General features: G+C 47.5%; 1 protein-coding gene across 1 annotated transcript in view; it reads right to left on the bottom strand.

The window, feature by feature from the left end:
* Positions 1 to 24,332, bottom strand: part of SLC24A3 (solute carrier family 24 member 3) — a 500,344-nt gene that overhangs the window by 427,482 nt on the left and 48,530 nt on the right. Inside the window, exon 2 of the mRNA XM_044263528.1 lies at positions 13,863 to 13,991. Within this exon, the coding sequence (XP_044119463.1) occupies positions 13,863 to 13,991 (129 nt within the window). The remainder of the gene's footprint in view (positions 1 to 13,862; positions 13,992 to 24,332) is intronic.

The raw sequence follows: 24,332 nt of genomic DNA, 5'->3' as shown, positions 1-24,332 counted from the left end.
AATAGACTCTAGTTAATGACATTCATGCTAACCTATGGGAGAGGGAGTGTATTTATTTCTGCAAATGACTTTGAAATACGCTCAAATGAAATAGGACAGATTGATGGATGGATACAAGGTGGGCTAGATGAGTAAATGTGTGAGAAAGCCAACAGAGTAAAATGTAAATGACAGGACCTAGGGATGGAGTCTGTGGGCGTTCACTGTAAAATCCCTTCTATTTTTCTGTATGTCAGCAAATTTCTATAATAAATTGCTAGAGTTTAAAACAAACAGAAAAAAAGCTGAAGATAATGTTTTTGAGCCTGGATTGGGATAGAGGGGATACAAATTTGTAAAAAACAAAACAAAACAAAACAACAACAAAACCAGCACATGAAATTGTGGCACTGAAAAAAACAATCATTCTAGATCCATAATGGCTACTACTGACAAACTTTGCACCCTTGGGAACCACCAAGCACCAAAGTATTCGTGGTTGGCCCCATTAAAGGAAACGTCTTTTTGTAAGCCACAAACGTACAATGATTCCTGCAAGGGGGCCAATGTTCTGTATGAAATTAGGGTCAATGGGTAAAAACATCTGATTAGAGGGATGGGTACAGCTGTATTACTATTTTCCTTCCTTTAAATTCATCAAATTAGAATTTAACAAATTGATCTCATACTTGTGGTTAAAACAGCACAGGCAGTGGGAGAATTCGGTCTCTGGAATATGGAAGGACCATTGCCCATGGAACATAGGTCATCTCTTTTCACATGATTTGACTTAAAGTTACGTCCAAAGGGCAGACGCGCATGGGGACAAGTGGACAGAACTGAGCACAGAACAAGTCCAGCTTCTTTCCCACCTTCTCACTGCCCTTCACTCCCTCTTCCTTCATCCACTGGCGTCCATTCCATACAGCCAAGCTTGCATCTCAAAATTCCCATTACCAGTGATTTTCCTGTGGATTTTCCCAGGACAGACCAATATGAATGCAGCTAAGTGGCATTCCCTTTCCCCAAAAAAGACCCACTGGGAGACTGAGGCTGATGCCAACAGGCTGTTCATGGGCAGCACGGAGGATCTGGCCACTAAGAATATTTTTATTTTCCACCTAGGTATGACAGGCATATTTCAGAAATACTGTAGGTTCAATTCCAGACCATGGTGATACAATGAGTGTCTCAGGAAAGTGAATCGCATGACTATTTTTGGTTTCCCAGTGCATACTCTACTGTAGTCTATTAAGCGTGCAATGGTATTACACCAAAAGACATGTGTAACTTGATTAAAAAGTACTTGCTTAAAAAGGCTAACCATCATCTGAGCTTTTGGCATGTTGTAATCACCGACCACCATCACAAATATAATAATTAAAAAGTTTGAAATATGTGAGAATTACCAAAATAAGACAGAGACACGAAGCGAGTAAATATCACGGGGAAAATGGTGCCGACCGACATGCTCATCAACCAAGCATTGCCACAAACTTTCAATTTGTTAAAAAAAAATGCAGTATCTCTGAAGTAGAAAGAAGAGAAGTACAATAAAATGAGGTGCGTGTACAATATTAGGACGTGTCAGATCCATTCACTGTCCTCCCGCAGTAGAAATCTCCATGTCCTAATCGATGTGTGGATAATAACCACAACCTTCCATGCATCACTAATTGAGGCCCTGCGTGCAAAACCCCTTGGCGCATAGCAGGCGTTCAAAATATGGGCATCCATTCATGGGCTGAAAACCTGCTCTGTGTCACTCTCCATAGTGTATTCCATGGACTCTTCCCAGCAAAACTCGCTGTTTGAATTTTCCCACTTCACAGGGGAGGAAACCAAGGCGTTGAGAGGTTCCATGACTGGTCCAGGATCCCATAGTCCCCGAACATCAAAACAGGACTCCTTTCCAGGTCTGTGGAACCCTGGTCTGCCTCCCCATCTCTACCCTCCATGCAGAAGTATTTTTTAATTATAAACCACGGGCACCCCTTATCTCCTGATTGTCTCAATGACCCCAACACAGGGTGGGAACTCCAGGCACCTTTTTACTGACTGAGGTGACGGAAGCTTAACTGAGTCCAGCCTGACTCCTCAGACCCCAGTCCTCTGCTGCTCCTAGAGCGGCCTGTCCCCAGTCCTCCGCATCCTAATCTCTTCCCTTTCTCAGCCCAGTGCCCCTGATCCCAATGGCATGGACACTGGGTAAGCCCTGCAGGCTCCGGGCTAGGAAGCCAGGCTCAGCTCTGTGCACAAAGGCCTTGGCAGGGATGGACAAGACAAGACACTGGGCGGGGTTCATGTCTATTTCGTTCAAAGTCCGCTTCTAAAAAAAGTCTGCTAATCTTTAATTCAGGGATTTTATTGTTCTATTATAGAAATTTCATCCAAACTAATGGTTTAAACTATATCAGGAACCTCAGAAGTGCCAATATAAAAACCCAGACATGCACTTATTTAACCTTACTCTCCAAGGTGGAATGTGAACTTGTTATGGGCACGAATGGGGCCTGTCCCCATGAATGCAGACTGGAGGGGTGGCCATTGGCCTACAGGCCATAGGGAGCCTCCAGGTAGGAGGAAGCAATAGGCTGGGTCCCTGTTGCCCGAGTGTGTGATCTGTGGAAGGCACACTTAGTGCACTCAGACATGCCCTCCCTATAGACCTCAGCCACAATGCTCTGCTTACAGACACAGCCTGTTTTCAGAAGTCTGAGGCCCAGAGGAGCTGCTGTGAGCTTCTGGGGAGAGAGACTCTGCCTGGGCCTCATCCTACCCTGAAGCTCCCAGAGTCTACCCCATGCCTGAGCATGTCCCATTCAGGTCGAAATCGGAGTGCCCAGGGAGAGGCAGTCAGCACCCCGAGGCCTCAGGCCCACAGTCAGCCCTTGGTCAGCCCGGAGGTCCCAGACAGCCCAGGGGTCTAAGAAGGAGGGATAAAGGGAGTGGGAGAAGGTGAGCACTCCGCAACCAACCAAGATCTGGAACACAGGATGAGATCCCCTAAAAGGTGAGGTAGGTACATTCTCACCCAACCCTCACAGAAATACATTTTATTTATTTTTTTAGAGATGGGGAGCGAGAAGGTGGGGAGGGGCAGAAAGAGAAAGAGAGAGAATCGTATGCTCCATGCCAGCACAGAGCCTGATGCGCGGCCTGATCTCATGTCTCTGAGATCATGACCTGAGCTGAAATTAGGAGTCGGACACCCAACTGACTGAGCCACACAGATGCCCCCAGCTGGACATTTTAAAATACAGCTAGGTGAAACTCCATCTTGGTGTTTCTTGGGGGAAGGGATCTCAGAAACAAAACCCAGGGACCCCCAAGATGGAGCCTAAAAGTGAACGACCATCTGTGTGACTCACAAGGAATGAATGAATGAAAGCAGAAGGAGTGAGGAACCTATAGCAAGATAGGTCTGGTGTCTTATACTTGGCTGACACCGTCCCTCTGGTTGGTTGCTTGGTTGGTTGGCTGGCTGGGCTCACCCACCCAGTTCTCTTCCTCTCGACCAGATTTCCATGGCCAGCTTTCCAGAGCCAGCCAGTGCATGGAGGTGGGTGGCCGCAGGCCATGGTCTCAGCCCTGATGGCACCCTGGCCTCACCCAGGAGCTTTCAAACCCCTGAAGCCTGAACTCCAGTCCCAGAGACTCGAGTTGGTCTGGGGTGGGGCCTGGACTGAAAGTCTCTCCAGGGGACTCCAGTGAGCTAAGCCAGGCTTCCTCACATTCGAGTGCACCTCGCAGGCCCCTGGAGAGCTTGTGAGAACACAGAGGGTTGGGCCCACTTCCTGGCATCTCTGGCCCAGGAGGTCTCAGGTTGAACCCATGAATGTGCATTTCTGACAAGCTCCCAGGGCTGCTGCTGCGGGTCTGCCGCACTTTGAAAAGAGCTACCCTAAGGCACCTGAGAGCACTTGCATGAGAGCACAGTGGTGTCCTCCTGGTGATCCTGTGATTTCAGACTCTACACCTACACAAGTGAGGGGACACAGCCCAGCCCTGTGGCCAGAGGCAAGAAAGGAGAGAAGGTGCGGATCCTCACTTGACTGCCAACCAGAGGTGGACCCTGGAGACGCTCCTTCATGCCTCTCAACCTTAGTCCTGGCTTCATCCGTGAAATGGGTTTATCTGTGGCACAAGATCATTCTGGAATGTGTGATTCAAGAAAAAAGTCCCCCAGTCACCTCAGGTATACTGCAGCACCACCAAGGAGACAGAGGCAGGCAAGAATAAGCTCTCATGGAGTGGGGGACGGAGCTGGGGCCACAAGGAGGAAGTGGCTGTCACCGCCACTGTCAAAAGGCCATACAGGTACAGCTGAGGGATGCACCACTGCCAGGAGGGGACGGACGCTTGAGCAGACCCCACAGCATTCCCGGCCACCCCCTCCAGTGCCTGTGGCCTCCACACACACAGGGAAGCTCCATGCTCACTGCTCTGGGGGTACCTTGCAAACTGTCCACATGTGGTGGGGACCGACCATACTCATCAGCCCCTCATGGGTGCTTCACTCTCTAACCCCAAAGGGAAGTCATTCCAGGTGTAAGAAAGACTGGGCAGGTGGTTCAGATACCCAGAGGCTCTGGGACAAGGAGTTAGTCCAGACCAGTGGGTTTCAAGCATCGTTATGGGGATGAATATGACCTCTTCTTTTTTTTTTTTTTTTTAGCAGAACAGATTTATTTTGTTTGTTCTTGAAGCTTTTATAAAAGTGATAATACATTATGTATTCTGTCTTATTTTGCTTAACAGTTTTTTTAAATTTATTTATTTTCAGAAAATCGGTATTCATTATTTTTGCACCACACCCAGTGCTCCATGCAATCTGTGCCCTCTATAATACCCTCCACCTGGTACCCCAACCTCCCACCCCTCCCGCCACTTCAAACCCCTCAGATTGTTTTTCAGAGTCCATAGTCTCTCATGGTTCACCTACCCTTCCAATTTCCCCCAACTCCCTTCTCCTAACACCCCTTATCCTCCATGCTATTTGTTATGCTCCACAAATAAGTGAAACCATATGATAATTGACTCTCTCTGCTTGATATATTTCACTCAGCATAATCTCTTCCAGTCTCATGCATGTTGCTACAAAAGTTGGGTATTCATCCTTTCTGATAGAGGCATAATACTCCATAGTGTATATGAATCACATCTTCCTTATCCATTCGTCCGTTGAAGGGCATCTTGGCTCTTTCCATAGTTTGGCGACCATGGCCATTGCTGCTATAAACATTGGGGTACAGAAGGTCCTTCTTTTCATGACATCTGTATCTTTGGGGTAAATACCCAGGAGTGCAACTGCAGGGAATATGACCTCTTCTACTTTACACATGTCCCTAACATGTGGACAGACAATGCTGAAGGTTTTTGATCGTATGTCTATGCATGAGAGAGAAAACAGAAAGGGGGCAATACCTGAGTTACAGGGCCCCAGGTCAGGAGTGATGTTAAAAATATTTACTAGGATACTAGTTTTAATAAGGCACAGGTACATCCGGGGGAAAGGTCAGGGGAGCAGAAAGAGAGGTGGGGAAATCATTCTCACCTTCACCTCTCCTAAGGGCCACCTGAAGCACCAGTCCCAGGACCTAGAGCAGGAGGTGGCAACAAACGTTCCTGTACAGGGACACTGAGTAAATACTTCAGGCTTTGCAGGACCCGAAGTCTAGATTGCAATATTCAGCTCTGCCTTCCTACAGCAAAGGCAGCCCACAGACAACATGTAGATGGATATGTATGGCTGTGTTCCAATAAAACTTGATTTATAAACATGGTCACCAGGCCAGATTTGGTCAAGGGCCATAGTTAGCTGGACCCTGACTTGAGGAAAAGAGTTTGGAATCAAGAGTCCCTAAGTTTCTTTCCACATTTATGACTATGACTCAATTATTTAACCTAACCAGCCTCAGTCTAGATCTAATTTATCTATCAAAAATACAGTCATTCCTGGCCTTCAGATATTTTTGTTCCAGGAGCCAAACATGTTCCAATGAGCTAGCGAATGTAAAAATGCTTTGAGAGTCTAGGCTCCTGTGCAAATAGGCCCATGAAAGCATCTAAGAGCAGAGCTTATCACCCTTCCCCTGTGTTTCGGGAAGATTCTATGCACCGTTCATTGGATTAGTCTGCCCAGGCTACTTTTAAAGAATGGGGCTTTTAAGAATGTCTCAGGAAATAAGTCCTAAAGGGATTCTGAAGCTGGAAGAAATAAATAGCGTCTGGCCTCTCCTCCCAGAACTGGAAGCTGTGAAACCCTTCATTAGTGTGCAGTAGAAAATCCGGTACTCCTTATTTCATCCTGTGTGTCTCTAGAGTAGCCTCTGAGGCCAGGAAACAGCATTAGTCAGAAGCTTCCTGGGTAATCTCTTGACATGTCTCGTTCACACAGCTATTGAGAATGCCGTACTGGGGCCAAACTGCACTCAATAATCTATCCATCCTAAAAACAATCTTCATAATCCCACCATGTTCTAGGGTGACTCAGAGTGTTGCAAAGGCCCTAAAAATGACCTCTGTGGGTCTGCCTTCCATTTTATTTCAGTAACGAAGGTAATGCAGCTACCATTTAATAAGCACATACTATGAGGTTGCAGCTGTTTACGAAGCTTTCCTTGGCTCGTGATTACCACATCCCTGTGAAGTGGGCATCCTGACTGGCATTTTACAGACAGTGGAAATGGGGTTCAAAGAATTTGAGACACTCACCTGGCACCACAGAGGTTGAAAGTAATGGAATTGAGATTGAGGATCTCCTCTGGAACCCAAGCTCTTACATTACTGCCAATGGCTTCATGCATCAAACATGCGTTATTTTTCCTAGGGTTCTTGTATTTACAAAGAAGAGACACAATGTGCAAATAGGCACAACTGGGACAATTCTTACCTCACTTGTGATCCTCCCAAGGTGAGAGGAAGAGTCAAATTGCTCCACCTTGCCCAAGTGAGAATCAGGAAGGTCAAACCAAGAGCTAAGCCCACCTCAAAAGATGTCAGTCTGGCTTATGATTTTTCTGTAGAGGGTAAAATACGGCTTTACTAATAAGATAGGCATAAAGGAAAACTGAGGAGTCTTTTTTTTTTTTTTTCAAAAAGAAACAAATTTGGGGGAAGAAATAAGGTAACAAAGACCAGCTAGCTGTTCACCAGATCTCTCTCTTCTTTGAGGGCACTCTGCTAATATATACAAATCCCAACCTCCTTGGAAGTGAGGAGTTGTCATGTGACTGAGTCCTGGCCAGTGGCATGTGAGCAGGAGTGAGGATCTAATCCCTTAAACTCAGCTATGTACAATCTTCCATGCCTGTGCCTCTGAAAGCAGAGAGAAGCACAACACCCTTGGGAACCAAAGTGTAAGCCTGGGAAAGTCTCAAAATGGAAGGCTTCAGAATCCATGGACCATCTCTTGCAGTAGGGCCACCCAAAGGCCAGAACCTTCCACAAGAATGAAATCCTTAACTCTGTGTTAAACTCTCACATCTGCAGGACTTATTTGTTACTGCAGCTACCCTTACCCAATCTAATTCAGTAAGGAGTTTGATACAAATTAAAGAGTGGATCACAGTAAGTTCTTAACTTATTGCACTTAAGAGTGTTAACAGCTATCATGTGAATCATTATGAAAATCATAACTGCAGAGAAACACTGTTGAAAGCTCTGTAAGCTAGTACAATAAGGAATAGATTTTAAGACTTTTAAAAAGAAACCTTAGTTCTTTTTTTTTAAAGATTTTAAAAATTTATTTGACAGAGAGGGAGAGAGAGAGCGAGCACACATGCACAGGCAGGGGGAGCAGGAGAGGGAGAAGCAGGCTTCCCACAGAGCAGGGAGCCTGACATAGGCAATACCAGGATCTCAGGATCATGACCTGAGCTGAAGGCAGATGCTTTACCAACTGAGCCACTCATGTGTCCCTAAAAAAAACCTTAGTTCTTTCCTGGGTTCAAACCCAGGGATAAAACACAGAGGCAATCTGAGATTTGTCATTCTTAATATTTTGTATATATTCTGTTAAATAAAAAAAATGTGCTATATATGCATATTACATGTATAAATGCATATATATGTATGTATTTTTTTTTTCCTTAAGTAAGGGCCACAGCCAGTGTGGAGCCCACAGCCAGTGTGGATCTCACAACGCTGAGATCAAGAATCCAACACTTAAACCATTGAGCCACCCAGGCACCCCTAAAATGTATGATTAAAGTTAATTTTACCTGCTTCTTTTTACCTTTTTTTTTTTTTTTTTTTTATTTGAGAGAGACAGTGAGAGAGAGCATGAGCGAGGAGAAGGTCAGAGAGCGAAGCAGACTCCCCATGGAGCTGGGAGCCTGATGTGGGACTTGATCCCGGGACTCCAGGATCACGCCCTGAGCCGAAGGCAGTCGTCCAACCAACTGCGCCACCCAGGCGTCCCTTCTTTTTACCTTTTTAATGTAGCTACTAGAAGATTTAAAACTACACCTGTAGCTTGTATTCTAATTCTGCAGGACAGTGCTACCCCAAATCATGTAGATGTCAGGCTATCTAATTACCCACATGTATTGAGTATCTATGTATGGAAGTTTGGTGGCAGGGGGCTCTAACCTGTTTCTGACAAGTGCTGTGACCTTAGGAAAGTCATCCATCCCCTCTGGATCTTTTTTTTTTTTTTCATGTAAGAGATGAGAGATTCGGACTTTTCATATTTTGTAGATTGGTCATCCCAGCCCTATGATTATAGACCAACTGGCCTTTTTTTTTTTTAATTTTAATTTAAATTCCAGGTAGTGAACACACCAAGCAATATTAGTTTCAGGTGTACCTATATTGATTCAACACTTGCATTCATTACCCAGGGCTCGTCATGGCATGTATGCTCCTTCATCCCCATCACCTGTACCACTCATCCCCCACCCACCTCCCCAGACCAGCTGGCCTTGATGTTATGGTTTAAAGTAAAAAACCAGTAGGACTCCAGCACTTAACGTGAACCAGTCTGTGCTGCTTCCCAATCTGTGGACATACCCATCCCTTGAAGTTACCCATATTGCTTCACTTATATGGACTCTGGCTTCCCTCCTCTACTACAATTCATACTTGATTCTCAGATCATATACTTCCTGGACATTCCAGTAGACACCTAATCCAGTAAACACTCCCAGCATGCCCCAAAGGTACCTACAGCATAGGCCCAAGGATCTTAGACCCAACTAAGCCACACAGAGAGAGGGAGATGAGCCCTTTTTCAAAAGAACATCCAGTGATCTCAGAGTGAGACTCTTGCCAAAGGCTATCATTTTAAATAGCTCTTTTTTCCAAAGTTTATTTGAAGGAGGCACTCTGAGGAAAAGCTCATTTCCTTAAAACATCAAAGAACTAAAAACCAAAAGATGATAGATTTTTCTGGAGACAGACTTCGAAGTGTATAAATAAAATTCTGCAAAGTGTACAAATAAATACTACAAAGAGTTCATTTCTGCTACAGTTGTCCACCACTCTCAATATTACATTTAGCTAACTTAATTTTCCATGGATAAAATTTATTCAAAGTTAAATTTCACTTAATAGGTCATCTGAGTAAACAGTTTCAAGTGTTATTTGCCAAAAAACAATATGTTTCCAGGCTCTAAATGAAATCGGCAGTGTCAGGCTAAGAAAACAACCTTAAAAATTCACAGAGGACTGGAACAATTGCAGAAAAATTGGAGCCCAGAGCTTTGACTTTTTCATGCAGTTCTGGAGGCACAAAAAAATTACCAATTTCCACCAAAACCATGTCTTGGAGGGGCAAAGAAGAATGCCATTTAAAAAAAATCCAAAATACTGCAAAACAACATGTCTTTAAAGTGGCAGCTGCCATATGAAGAATGTGTCATCTTTGTGTTACCACACCAACCAAAGACAGCACTGACATTATATTAAGCACCTTGCATCCTGATTGTCCCCTGGGCAGGTACTCTGGGCACCTAGTTTTCAGAAGAAGGCAAAGAGGGAGATGGGGGATGGGGCAGGGGAGGGGTAGAGGAGAAGAGGAAAGGAGAGAGAGGGTCCAAGGAGGGGGTGGGGTATGATATGGAATTTTGCAAATGCAAAGAAGTTATTTAGGAAAACGGAGCAGGGAAACTTGGGGTGGATGTCTTCATGAATCTCTCTTCTTGAAATGTTGTGGAACTACTGGATTTGTAAAGTGGAAGAAGTAGAAAGAATCAACTAGTTGCAAGCCTATTTCACAGATGAGGAAATTGACATTTGAGAAGCAAAGTAAGCCCCTATCCTGAACAGACAGTACACCCAGGATAGAGATCATTCCATCTCTAGGCTCTGAATATACTTACTCTAATGGCACCTAAAGCCATGGGTTCCTAGAACACAGTCTGAGAAGCCCAGTGACATGATGAGTAGCACTAGGTGTACCTTATGACAAGAACCAATTAATTCTTGCCTATGACCCTGACACCATTACTCACATGGTCATGGACCATGCTGGCATCCCAAATGCTCAGGCCCCCTAGTAAATAATCACTACTCTGAGCACAGAGGGAAGCCTGATGCATCATCTTTGGAAGTACACTCTTGTTCTGCTGACATCATCACAAAGCAGAAGAGAGGCCAGTCCAGAAACCACATGGCTTCCTTCCTAGCCTCTACACTGAAGACTTTTGAGAGCAGACACTACTGCATTCAACCAGTACAAGCAATATTCCTTGCCTCCAGGGCCCTCTGACCTCTTAAGGAAACCTGGGCAACTAGGCCTTGGCTCAGTCCAGTTCAGTCCTGCCCTCCCACAGTAAGTTAGAGGTAGAGAAGATGAATACTGCTGAATTTAAATTCCAAATCCGATGTTATGAGTGCTGTTGCTCTCAACACTTTTGCATAAAATATCTGTTCTATGAAAACTGAGAAGCAGACTTCCAACAGCATTCTGGAAAGAGCACCAAGGCTACCGGGGGTCACCTGTGTCTGTGGTCACATTTTGACCACATTCTTGTAGAAAGAGAGCATTCCTCAGAGGTGATGTGCTTATTACCATAGTGAGATCTTTCAAGCTTTTATGTACTAGAAAATAGTGCTTGAACCTCTCAGCCCAGCTTCCTGATGGGTCAGACCTGGGCCACCTGAGGATGTGGCCTGTTGACAGAACAAGAGGAACAGAATGTGCCCATTCCTATGAGGAGCGGTTGAAGAAGGTATCCGTGACCCACCTATAATGGAGGAATGGCTGCCCCCAACAGCCAGCAATTCATGAGGGAACTCCTACTACAGAACTACCACACACAGGGCACTAAGATGGTCATACTTCATGACTTCATTACCAATTCTCACAGCAGTCATGAAAAGTCAGAATGATTACCTCAATTTCTCACAGAAGCAGAGAGAGGCTCAGAAAGCCTATTTTGCCCAAAGCCCACAGCTTCTAAGCTGGGATTCAAATCCAGGGGAGGGTGATTCCCAAACCCAGGAAGAGACGAGCTCTCAAATCTACATGTCCACTTTATATCCTTGAGGTGCTTGCAATTAAGCTGGAAAGATGGCAGATGGAAGCTCTAGACCTGCCCGTCCAATAGAACTTTGTGTGATGACAGAAACGGTCTACGATCTCCAATATGGTAGCCATGAGCCATACACAGTTATTAGGTGTTTGACATGTATCTAGTGCAGTTGAGAATCTGAATTTTTAATGTATTTAATTTGACTTAATTTGAATTTAAGTCACTACTGAGTGTCCATATTGGACAGCACAGTGAGAGACATTTTGTACCAAAAACATTTAGCAAAAAGAATGGTCACAGCAGCCTGGGATGGTCAAGGCAGGTCTGGTGAAGAACAGAGACTCCAGGCAGGCCCTTGTTGTGTCAGGTCTTAAAAGAGACCGCTCCTCTTTCAGGCATGATCACCTTCCTTGTGGTCTTTGGCTCTGAGGTCCAGCACCCAGAAATCAAGTCCAGTTCCAATAGCCCCCAAATGAAGACACTGAGAATGTTCCTTCTGAGTCTTTATTCTTTCTGGACTAGCTCTAAGCATTATGAGCTCTAGTTCTCCTCCTGCTACTCTCTAGAAGCCCTTCCTCCTCTCTCCCCCTGTGCCTTCCCTGTCAACACCAAAAACCTGGACATCTTCCTTTCTACCTGGGGGCTGAGTCATTTCCTCTCTTGAAATGGTTTTAATGTGCTTTATTCTTCTACACCCATCACTCTGAAAAAGAGGCTTCTTGATATAATGAACAATGCCAGTCACAGAGACAGCACCACCTCCCCCAACATACATCTCTCAACAGAGATCAGAAGCCCTTCTATCACCATTGGCCCTGAGCATGGTGGCTGACCTCAACCCGAAGCCAGTCACTGTACTGCAAGTGACTCCATTCTTTCCCATACCAAAGGTATACCAAAGGTGCCAACTGGCCTCCTAGTCTAGTCTTTCTAGTATTTCTAGTCTTCTGACATCTTGCTCACTACCTGCCTCTTAGTTATCAGAAGACACTGAAAAATATTTGGCTACATGACCAGATCAGCAACCAGGGTTCTTGCTGCATCTTTCTACAAAGGCTCTGTTGGCTCAGTGTGGCACTCAAACCCATCACATCCATTTTTGCTTATAGCTCATGGAGCAGCCATGTGCTTCAATAACCTTCAAGGGTATTCCTTCAGAGCACTTAGTAATAGCCACAGTAACCCCTGAATTCTCCAGCTTGAGGAATATAGATGATGTAGCATTGTGGGTTGTTGTGGGTTTGGGATGGGGGGGATTGCTGGTAATTGATTTTTAATTCTTTCCAGCTCTGCCTAGGAACGGACTATTAAAACTCTCAGGATGGTGGTGAAGGACACCTCTATCAAAAAAAAGGAAGACACACAACTTCACAGAGCAACTTCTGTTTTCAAAGGTCTAAGGTTCTTTGGGCTGCAATGAAGACTATTTATATCTTTGCAGTGTGACACTAAAAATGACACTGGCCTTTGGATGTGGGATCAACACATGGTTGAGCTCCTGACCCCTCAAAAGGGGCATGCATGGGGCCCAAGTTCCCACCATCCATGGAAGGGAGGTCCCAGAGAGCCAAACAGCCCAAGTCAGGATTGGCAAAGTACAGCACAGGCCTAATACCTCTCAATGCCTGTTCTGTATGGTCTATGAGCTAAGAATGGTTTTTAAATGTGTAAAGGGTTATAAAAGGATGCTTTAAAAAAAACCAAAAACTATAGACATGGTATATGGGTGGCAATAGCTAAAATATTTCCTGTCTAGCCATTTGTGAGACAAGCTTCCTGACCCCTGGTTGAAACTAACAAGGCCCTCAACCATCCAGAGGGTGCTTGCCTTTTCTGAGATTTGGTGGGCTGGGTTCTGATGATTCCAAGTCCCCTTCATTCCCTTTATGTTTGCTTTCCTTTCAAGATCAACATAAAGACACGACAGATATTAAATATGACCACTGGTAAATGAATATTCACTTCTCCCAAGAAGACCAACAACACAATTAAGGATATGGTTCCACCCCCTTTTTCTTTACTGTGACAGAAACAAGGCTCCTGCTTAAAAACCACCCAGAGAGGATTCCAGAGATCAAAGCAAAGATGGCCAGAGAACACCCTCACCCATCCTGCTCCCAACTCAGTTTCCCACTTGAGAGCACCAGCCCCCACATTCAATATCAGCACAGAATCATGAGGGTCGCTGACTTTGACTTACCTTTCACCCATGCCCTAGAAAAAGAATGCAGAGGTAGAATCACACCCAGAACGTCCCCTTTCAGTTTCTTAGACACCTGCCCTAAACGTCATTAAGATCTCTCTGGGTTAGAACTCAAAGGGAAAAGATGGCGTCCAGCTCTTCCTTAGTCATAACCAGAGAAAATGGCAGCCACTGCGCACAACAGCAGCTGTAACTGTTACCTGGTTCAGTGCAGTTCTTGCTGCTCCGGAGTCCTGCATCTTCTGAAGTCAGAGTGTCATTCACCTGCATTAACTTCCTCCCCACGGTCCACTGTCGGTCTTCCCCTAGGAGGTCCATGAAGTCGAGGTCTGGGGAGACAAAGAGCATAACAACACATCACTAACAGCTGGGCTTTGGCCTTTCCCAATGCTGAATGTCCAGCACCTCCATCAGCCACCATTTGCTCAGTGGTGAGCCTATTCCTCCCCGCCTTGGGTCTTATCATTATACTCCATTCACGCAGCCCCTGACTGCCTGCTGGCTTCCTTGGGCTGCTGGATCCTGCTGGGCCTGACAGAGGCCGCCCTCAGCCACTGACTGGGAGGGACTGGTATATTACTACCTCACCCACTCCGGTGGGATGACTTCAAGATGCGTATTCTAAACTGAATTACAGAATCTTCTCCACTGGGATTATGCTCCAGTTGTCTACAGTGTAATGCTCCTGATAAAACACAATGTATTAATTGCTGTCCTTTTCTACCTTAATTCCTCACTCCTAGTAACACACTGATAGATGTTTTAACAACCAACTCTCTCTGGAGGGGGTGGGCAGGGGGAGTCCTTGTTTGGAGCCACTGGCCTATTTCCATAGTGTAAATATTCTCATCATGGCCAAGTTCAACATGACCCACGTTGACCTCACCGAACATGGATTTGGGAAGAGATGGGTATAATTAGGTCCATGAAGTCAGTGTGACTGTTTTGAGCCCACCAGCATCTACTCCTCCCAAATAAACCTCTCACAACTGAACACTTTCTCAGGAACTGCTTCTGGAGGGTTCCCCAAGCTAGGACACCATGTCAACATCCCCAGAGTCTGGGCCAGTCAATGCTGCATATCAAGACTTCCACAAACAAGAGATGAAAGCATAAATGTGAAAACCACTGAATGCAATACAGCAGGAGCAGGTTAAAAGTGGTGAGATCTCCAGATGAGATGACTGTAGGGACTGACATGCCAGGAGAAAGAACAAAGATGAAGGGCACATCAGAGGGGAGAAAGGAGCACGTAACCATAAAGGACTTGTTGACCTTGAAGTGTTGTGGAGCACAGAAAGGGTGGTAAGCTGCCTGTGAACACAGGGGATGGAGATACCTTAGGGGAGGGAGCTAAGCTACAGACAGCACCAAGAAGGTCATAAGCAAATAGGGAAAAGTATGAGACATGATGCATGGGGTCTTCTGGGAGGGGACTAAAGAGAAGAGAAGAGGTCATGGGGAATTCAACATTCCGTTAGAGAATGGATCATGAAAGGAAAGGAAAGAGGACAGGTAATAGCATAAGGCAAGGTCAGCAGAAAGGGAATTTCAGGAGTGGCCAATGGCCTTGACCTACAGACAAATCAAGTAAGACAAAGGCTAAGAAATAACAGAGCTGGACCTCAGAGAGCCACTGGGCAGTGGAAACAGCAAGCAAAGACAGTCTTTCTGGTGGCTTAGCACTAAAGAAAGATGTGGCATGAGGCAAGGGACACCCTTTGAGTGTCCAGAAGTGTGGTGGGCAGAAAATGGATCTAAGTACAAGATAAAGGCCTAATTCATGGGCCAAGTGGCCTTCACAGAAGGCCAGAGGGAACACTTCATCCAGCCACATCAGTGTGATGTTCTGAAATGGGCAATGAAGAGTTGAAGGTCATCATACCTATTCCCCTATTTCCATGGTAATTTTAGTTTCCCAGATGATTCCACCTTCATTGTTGAATTTGAACCTCACGACACTGGTTGGGAAAGCAAGAGGGATCAGGGATGTTGTCCACTTTGTCCGCTATTGTCTCTCTAACACCAAATCACTCCTGGCTCAGAGGAGGTGCTCAGTAAGTATGGGTTGAAAAACCTATTCCCATTTTGGGGATGGACAAAGTAAGACTTGCAGAAGTTTCTGGAAATCAGAGTGCTTGTAGACATCTCAGCTAAGCCACAGGACACATGTAAGTGCAGCAGCTCATGCACCAAGGTCTTTCTCCGTCAAATGGAATCTGCTCTCAGATATAAAATCATCAAGGTATTTCATTACAACTTACACATATTAGCCAGAACAGCTATCTTAGACATCTTTCTCTCTCTCTCTCTCTCTCTCTCTCACACACACACACACACACAAATGTAGAATGTGGAACCTAACGAGAACAATCAGTTTAGACGTGGTGGCCACAGACATCAGTGTAGTCATAACTAAGAGAACAGTGCCAGAGATAATTCAAGGTGAAAGCAAGGCATTTGCGTCATCTGGTTAACCTCCACAGTTAATTCTTAGGATTAAGAACGGTGACAGGCAGAGAAAATAATCTCAAAAGCTCATGAAGAAACAATAAGGTCAGTGGCCTGAAAATCCAACAAGCAGCCCTGAAATGTGAATTTAGCACCTTATTGTCACAAACGATCTGCAAGTGTGCAGAAAGACAGCGCATTTGTCTCCGGCTGAGTTTCCAACAGCGGCCCTGGAAATGAGGATCTGAATGGGTTTTTCCTATGAGGGTGGGGGGTGACCCCAGGAAGTACCTGTAAGGGAACAGGACCATGGGATGGGGAAGGGGAGACAGCCAACAGATGATACACTTCAAGCCAGTCACCAGAATGAGTCAACTAGAGCTTGGCTCCCCTGGAAAGCTCTGGGGGTCAAAGTAGACAGGTAGCTCAGATACTCAGGGGTGAGCAAGCTTAGGTACATATCTACCTATTCCCGGTCTGCCGTTGGTTGAAGGCTATTTCCAGGGGGCATGGATTCCCTGGCACTTTGAACTTGGTACATGGGTGTCCAAGGTGGGCTCTAGTGCCCAGGCAAAGGCCTTAGACAATGAAATGCAGATGCTAAGACTTAAACAGTACCAGTGAGCACTGAAGAGGCAAGAACAAAGGGATATGGGCAGGGCACCAATGGCATTTCCCAGCCTGCATAAGATCCAAAGGCAGAGGTGTGCTACAGATCAACAGACTGGCCACTCTGCTGTTCTCACAATCGGGGTCAGAAAAAGTGCTTTGTGGTACTACAGTCCGAATGCTTAGGGAGACTCCAAAGATCTGCAGAGAAGCAAGTGTCCCTTCCAATGACTTCCAAAGTTCTTTCTCAGGCCAAGTTTCCATGGTTCTGTAATTCTGAAAGAAAAGCTGATACCAATTAAGAGATGTAAAAATAAAGCCAGCTATTGTAGCAGAAAATTAGAGGATTTTTTTTTTACATAATGATTCAATATCTTCAGGCATTAGAGACCATTAAGGCAGCACCTCTGGATTCCAAAACCTACAAATTTTTATCTCAACAAAAATATAGTTTACCACTAACCACTGAACTACTAATGTGGAGACCAGAGTCTGAGAAAATCAGAGTGATGACAGCAAGTACTGCGTTCACTTCCTTCCCTACTGAGAACCAAGTGTAACACTATTATACCCCATTCCATTTGTTCTCACAAAATCGTGGTGAGGTAGGCAGGGGCAGTTGGTGCTGGGTCAACCTACTCTGAAGTAAAGAAGTCAGGGTAGAAGAGATTTGCCTAAAATCAGAGCCAATCCATAGCCAGCCACCCCAACTACCATTTAATAGCTATTATGGCTTCCATTTACTGAGTGTCTATTATGTGCGAAGAACTTTCCATTCCATCCATGTTTCATTTTACAGCAGTCTTATTTTGAACCATTAGCCCCATCTGCAAATAAGCAAACCAAAGTGTGAAGAAGTTCAAAGACTCACCCAAGGTCAGACAGCAAGCAATGGGGATCCAAATGGGGATCCAAAGTAGAATGGGGATCCGAACCCAGGCCTGGTAACCCAAGGGCCACATTCATGGTAGATCCCTGGGGAGGATGCAGTCCATCTGGCTGCATTATTCAGGTACAGTGAGGCAGATCAGCAATGCAGCCTGAACCTTTTAATAGGTTAGGGGTGAAGACAGGCTCCCTAAACTTACTTCCAGGAAGTTCGTTTCCTCGGAAACCATCAGGAACAGTGGTGAGGCATACGCCACATGAAGCCGTCACAAACAGAAAAGAAAATGGTTCCAAAAACCCCAGTGAATGCATGGCACTCCACTTAGTGTGGCCTCCTCACAGACTAAGATGGTCCCATGGGTCATGACTTGGAGGGCTCTTTGGGGGCGGGGGGTAGAGGGGGAGCCGTGGGGAAGGCAAAGGGGACTGGAAGAGGCACCCACTTGGGTTTCTCTCCGCTCTTCCTTTATGCATCTCCGGCTTCCTTGGACTTCTCTGCCCCAGCAGACGCCGATCCACAGAGCTGCACTTGAGCAATGTCAACAAAAACATTTGGCGCCTGTCCACCGCATTCTTGGCTCCTCATCTGCCAGGCCCTGGAAGTCGCATGTTGGCCTAATTAGTCCGGAGGGAGGGGGTGCATGAGGAGGGAGGCAGGAGGCTCCCAGGTCCTGTGTCACCGATGGAAGCAGCCTGGATGACTGCAGGCTCTGAGAAGGGGGGACGGGGTGGGCCACGGGGAGTGTGCGGGGTGCCTGCTGAAAGGGGAAGACATTCTCAAGCCGACTCAAGCCACATGCACTGAGGAAGGGAAGAAGTAGAGGCTGGATGCCAAGTTTCCATTACAGAGCTGTGTGCTCACCCTCTCCTGCTCTTACCACCCCCTTCGGCCTTTCTCTCTCTCTCTCTCTCTTGCTCACTTGCTTCTCTCTTCCCCCCACCCCTTTTTACTCCCTGGGACTGAGGGTTAGAGAACCCAAAGTTTTCTGACACCAAGAATGGATTTCCTTGGGTACCCCAGATCTCAGCCTTCTGAAAATGAACACGCTTTCTCCTGCACAGGGCTTCCGTCCTTCCCAAATACTGGCCCCAGGCCCCTCAGGGAGGCAGGGCTGTCCACTCTCTGAGTAGGTGACTCCCACAGACACACAGGCAGGCACAGACAGGCAGGCGTGCTGCTGCACCACGACTGACAACACCACGACTGGCCTGCATGCCCCTTGCGTACGCACCACACCACCCCATGCTCTCCCGCAGCGTTTCCACCGCCTCACTGCTGCTGCTGGGGTTAAGCGGCCAGGCTAGGACTCAAGCCCAGAGCGGTCTCCAAAACCCAGGTATGTGTGTCTCACCTCATCCCAGAGCTCCAGGAGCCTGGGGGACATGGCCTCGAGGGCTCACTTTGAGAGGCCATGTTAACTCTCCCCTCCCTGAAAACTAGAATCCTGCATTTCTTCTTGAACACTGGATAGAGAGAGCCACCACTCTGAAATGCTCCGAAGATCAGGACAACAGACCCCCATTTGCAGATGAGGAAACCGAGTCCAGAATGCCTAACGCAACACTGAAGAAATAATGTCCCGAAAACCGAGTTAACAGAGAACAAGAGATGGAGCCAACGGCCACAGTGACTGGCTCTGGCTCTCTAGGCTGGCTCAGCGCTCCTTACCGTGGCTATAAATACCCCACCCCGTGGTTTACACAGCTGTCTCCACTCTCTGCGCCCCGGGTCTTCACCCTGGGGTTGGAGGTCAAGTTTGTATAGGCCCACAGCCAGCAGACCGCCTTCTGCAGACTCGGTGAGCAGGGGCAAGGTCTGCCGGTCCCCAGCGGCACCCTCCACATGGCCCCCTTCCTGACCCCACTCCTAGAGTCTCTCCAGGGTGAGCCCAGTGGTTCTCACTCTCCCGGGGTGAAGAAGAGGCAATGGGGGCGTCAGCTTCCTGCACGTGGATTTTCACATGGAATTTCCAGCTGAAAGAAGAGAGTGTGTCTCTGCACTGTTCTTGGTCCTTGAAAAGGAACACAAACTGTGCAGAGGCTGCAAGCTCTCCAAAACCACCAGGAGAGGAAAAAGCCAGAGGCTGAGCGGGCTGTGCACTGGTTCTTCTCCATTGCCTCAATGCTTCCACAAAGACAGAGAAGAGTAGATCCAGAGGCCTCAGTGTGGCGGAAAGGCCACACACTCTGTTTAAACTTCTCCTCTCTCTAGCTGCTTCTACACACTGTCAGGTGTGGTGGTGGGGCAGAGGGGAGACCCTGAGAACCCAGCACACTAGGACAAGTTCTCCTCCTGTATGTGCTCCAGCCACATACGGCATTCACAGGCTGCACCTTTCACACTGAATTCAAACCTCCTAGCACCGGAGCACAACACCTCTCCTCAAGGAAAACCCTGTGGAAAAGCTGAAGTCTTTCTGTCCCTCCACTGAGCCTCCCTTTCACTCAGAGGAGGAGTAACTATGTCCCAGAAGCAGGCACTGCTGCTGATGCCCTGTCTTCTGGAGGTCTCCTACATAATGTTCTGTTAGCTACAGCATGGGCATCTCCTGGGGGATGGATGGAAATGCAGGTCTCCAGCCAGGGGAGACCCCAAAGCCTCCTGGAGCACACTGGAGCCTGAGCTGCTGCCCCCACAGCCCAAGGGGCAGTCCTCCAGGCATCACACACACAGGGAGGCTGCAGGGCAGAGGGAACCAGACCCTGCCTGCCACTGCTGGAAAGCCAGGGCATCTGATGTAGAAAGAGAGTGCAGGGAGCACACAGCAGGCTACCAAGGTTTCAGGCCATGCTGTGGTGTTCAGTTGCGTCCTGCATCGGAAAGACCAGTCCCACTAGCAGTCTCCAAGCAAACCAACCCATAGGAGGGGCAAAGGAAGGCCCAGCTATCTCTCTATTCCCCCCTCCCCACCCCCCCCTGCAAAGTCCTCCACCCCTGCTGTGCCTTCCCTTCCCTTCTCCACCAAGCCCAGCTCAGTTACTCACCCCAGGCCCACAGAGGCTGGCAGAGCTCCTGCAAGAATGGCCTTGGGGACAAGGGCCTGCCCAAGGCACCCACCCAAAGGCATGAGTCAGGAGTCCAAACCATCCCCAGATACAGACTGTGCCATGGCCAAACAAAGGAGGCCCAGCTGTGAGACTCTGAGTCCCTCACTGCTGCCAAAGGGAAGTCCTTCCTCCAGGCAGCCCTCCTTGACCTTCCAGGACCTCTCTCACCACAAGCTCCCAGAAAAAGTTCTACTCCTCCTTCAGATCACATATCACAGACAGAATCATAACCTGTCCTTATTGCTCCTCCCTATCCTCCAACCCATATGTAAGCTCCAGGAATACCCAGCCTGCTTGGTTTTCCTCCTCCCTGTGTCTTTCTGGCCTGGAACTCAGGCAATGCCGGAGAGTCACAGTGTCACTGTGTTTCACTCAAGCCACCATCTGGGCGGGACTGGGAGGAATCCATGAATCCCCAGGAAAGATACCCAGGGGATTCTGTATCACCCCTCAGGGGTCATGCCCCTTGACTGGGGTGGGGGTGGGGCGGAGTGATGTTTCAATGACAAGCCGAGAATTTTAGTGGCCAACCAGAACCAGAAATTCAGGATTAGCAGATTCCTGGACAAAACCGTTCCCATTACAGCCTTGCTCCTCAAAGTGGTCCTGGGACCAGCTGCGTGAGCATAGCCTGGGACCTTTCTAGAAATGCAGAATTCAGGACGCACCTCACACTTCCCACTGCATGGGACGCTGTGTTTCAACAGCTGACTCGTGTGTACTATTTTACTCCTAACTTGTTCACAGACGTCATGGAACACTTGCACAGTTCCCGGTACGGTTCCCTGCTTGGTCCCTCTACCTCTTTAGTTGGAAACGCAGGAACCCCTAAACATGCTCAGAGACCTGAAAGGCCCCTCACTGAGCACCATGTGAGCCATGGCCAAAGATGGCGCTTTGGCCCCCATGAAGCTGTGTGGGCTCCCTGAGACATTTCCCGCCATGTCTGTCTCCTCAGATCCATCCTCAGGGTCCTCTGAAAGGCTTAAAAGATCTGGCTCCAGCAGCCTGGTTTCAGAGCTTTCTCTTTCAAACCTGCTCCATCTTCTTTCATTGCCCTACTAAATAAAACAAGTGGGTCTGTTCCAAGGACCCCAGGGCTCGTGGTCATAAGAATTCACCATGTTGGCCATTTGGTGACTTGGGACTCTATGCCAGTTCTGCAACTAGCTCCAGGCTACTGGAGAAGCTAAGTCACTTTATCTCGGTTGCTGCTTCTGAAAAGTGAAAAGGCTTGAGTGATCCGACCTCTAAGTTTCCTTGAGCTTGGATTATTTTATATCTGGGGAGAGTCATCTGACCAAAGGTTAACAGGGTCCCATGGCACCTCCATCCCCAACCTTGAGAGTCATGCACTCCAAGAGGATGGCCTGTATGACTCACTGAAGGGTGGGAAGAAAATATGAGAACCTCCACATTTGTATCAAAATTTCCCTGGCCTTTATCCTCACATGTCCATGCAGTGCACTCCCAAACACAGAGCTCCTTTTTCTCTCCGCATAAATACCTTTCATCCTACCATGAACACAGAGCCTCCCAATGGTTTCTATGAACAAAACTAATAAAGCCATGAGAGTGCCAGGAAATTGTATGGGGACTGAAATGGCTTTGAGGGATAAGGTGTCCAGGACAGGCTGCAAGGGATGAAGGCTGGCCACTGACGGTAGAGAGGGACTCTTAACCCTGCCCCCCAAATACCCTGTCAGCCTGGGCCAGACAATGGCTAGAGGTTGACCCAGTGAAACAAACAAAAGCTTCAAATGCTGCTGTGACACTAGAATAATGCTTTAGGTGGCAATGCAATGCCCACCATATTGGGAGGTGTCATGGGTAGGGCTCTCCAGATGTTAAGTCTGTGATAAAGTCTTACATACAAGTAGTTTCCCCTGTAGGGGATACCAAGTAGGAGGAGGAAGGAAGAGTGGAAAGCAAGATAGGGAAATGGCCACTAGATACATAAGGACACATAATGGAGGTTGTTTCTGCCGGCAACTAGGGCATAAACCCACTAGAAGTTCAGAGATGCATCCAGGATGCCCACCTGAAGGAAGAGGGCTGTGGTTCCCATGGCCCACTAGCTAAGATTTGCCCCGGGAGCATGAAGCCCCACAAATTCTGGGCAGCACTTCTGAGTGAGCCAAGTTAGTTCCCACGTACTGGGAAAGACCGTGGGCCACGCTTGAGGGCCACGGCAACAAGAGTCTAAACTCACCCCAAACTACCCACTGCCGCTGCAACTAGAACCAGAGAAAGGCTGAGGGGACACCAAATGATGTCAGCTACCAAAGGTAACCTTGGCCTCACCTTGGAAAGAATGCCTCTTGAAGAAAGTGGGATGATGTGATTGGTCCAGAGCCACAGACATGTAGACTTTCCAATAATGTTTTCCTTTCCTTCTCTCCTCTCACCAGGGAACTTGATGCCAGAACTAAAATATTCTCTCAATGCCTCACAATGAGAAGGACAGGACCAAAGAGAGGTCGGCTGGTGTGGTTTTCATTTAAGCACAAAGCCACTTGGTTCTTCTCACTTTTTCCTATTCATTGGCCCAACGCTTGCCCCTTTCCAAGTTGGAAACTGAAGCCAGCCATCAGAGAGAAACAAGGTTGAGTGGAAAGAAAGATAGGATCCGTTCATCCCCTCTCGGGTTTCAGTCCCAAGTCAGAGATCCAGCATCAGGAAAGGGAAGACGGGGAGAAAATACATGAATGGCCAGACTAGGACAGGCTGACGCACACAGAACCTTCCAGGCTACCACCTGCTACCTAGTTTGCTTCTCACCTTCCAGCCAGAGAGCAACACCTCCCTTCGCCCTGATCCCCAGTGAAGCCCGCCAAGTGTACTTCTATGGATTTGGGGTTGGCCTAAAGAATCAGGCTCTGTTTATTTTCTAGAGTCCTAACAAGTGCAGACTGCCAATAACTTCCCGCTGAAAACGACAATCAAGGTTCAGTATTTAAGACCTGCCACGTGATTCCTCATCGCACTTGGTGAGGTTTATTCCACGCATGCCGTCCGCGCCCTTCCCTCCAGCCCGGGTGCTCTCCCAACGTGAGGCTCTGCCACTTCAAATGCCGAGAGAGACCCTGTCCATCACAGTCACCATCAGCCAAGGTCAGGAAGCCCTTTGACAGGGTGCCAGAAAGAAAAAAGCAAAGACCTCTTCCAGTGTTTCTAAAAGTGAAGGAACTAGGAAACAAGAGACCGGAGGTCGACAAAAGGACACACGTAGGCACATGGGCTAAGAGGCAGTGATGGAGTGAGGGACTCTGGGAGCCGAGGAGCATGCCCTTCACTCTGGAATCACGTCTGAGTGGCTCCATGGCAGAAGGATGAGTGGGCAGCGGAAGAGCAGAGGGGTCACAGACACCGTGGGTGGGGTTAGCAAATGCCCGTCATGGTCGATATCACAGACACTGGGGTCCTTTTCTTCAGATTTCTTCCACTCTTCCTCCACTGGGTAGCAGTAGCCAGTTATGGAGAAGGGGTGGCCTGACCCCACCTCATCCCCGGGGATGGGCACACAACCAAAAAGTTTGGTTCGGGAGTGGCAAGTGGTCCTGCTCAGGTTAGTGAGACACAGAGGGGAGGTTTTTGCCGGCAGCCTCTGGGAAGGAAGTCCTCTCACTCTCTAGGCAGAGCTGCTCATGTCCTTTTTCCTCTCACCTTCTGGG

Source organism: Neovison vison, chromosome 8, assembly GCF_020171115.1.
Source record: "Neovison vison isolate M4711 chromosome 8, ASM_NN_V1, whole genome shotgun sequence".
Lineage (NCBI taxonomy): Eukaryota > Metazoa > Chordata > Mammalia > Carnivora > Mustelidae > Neogale > Neogale vison.
Note: the sequence above shows the minus strand (reverse complement) of the source record. Positions and strands in the feature narration are given on the sequence as shown.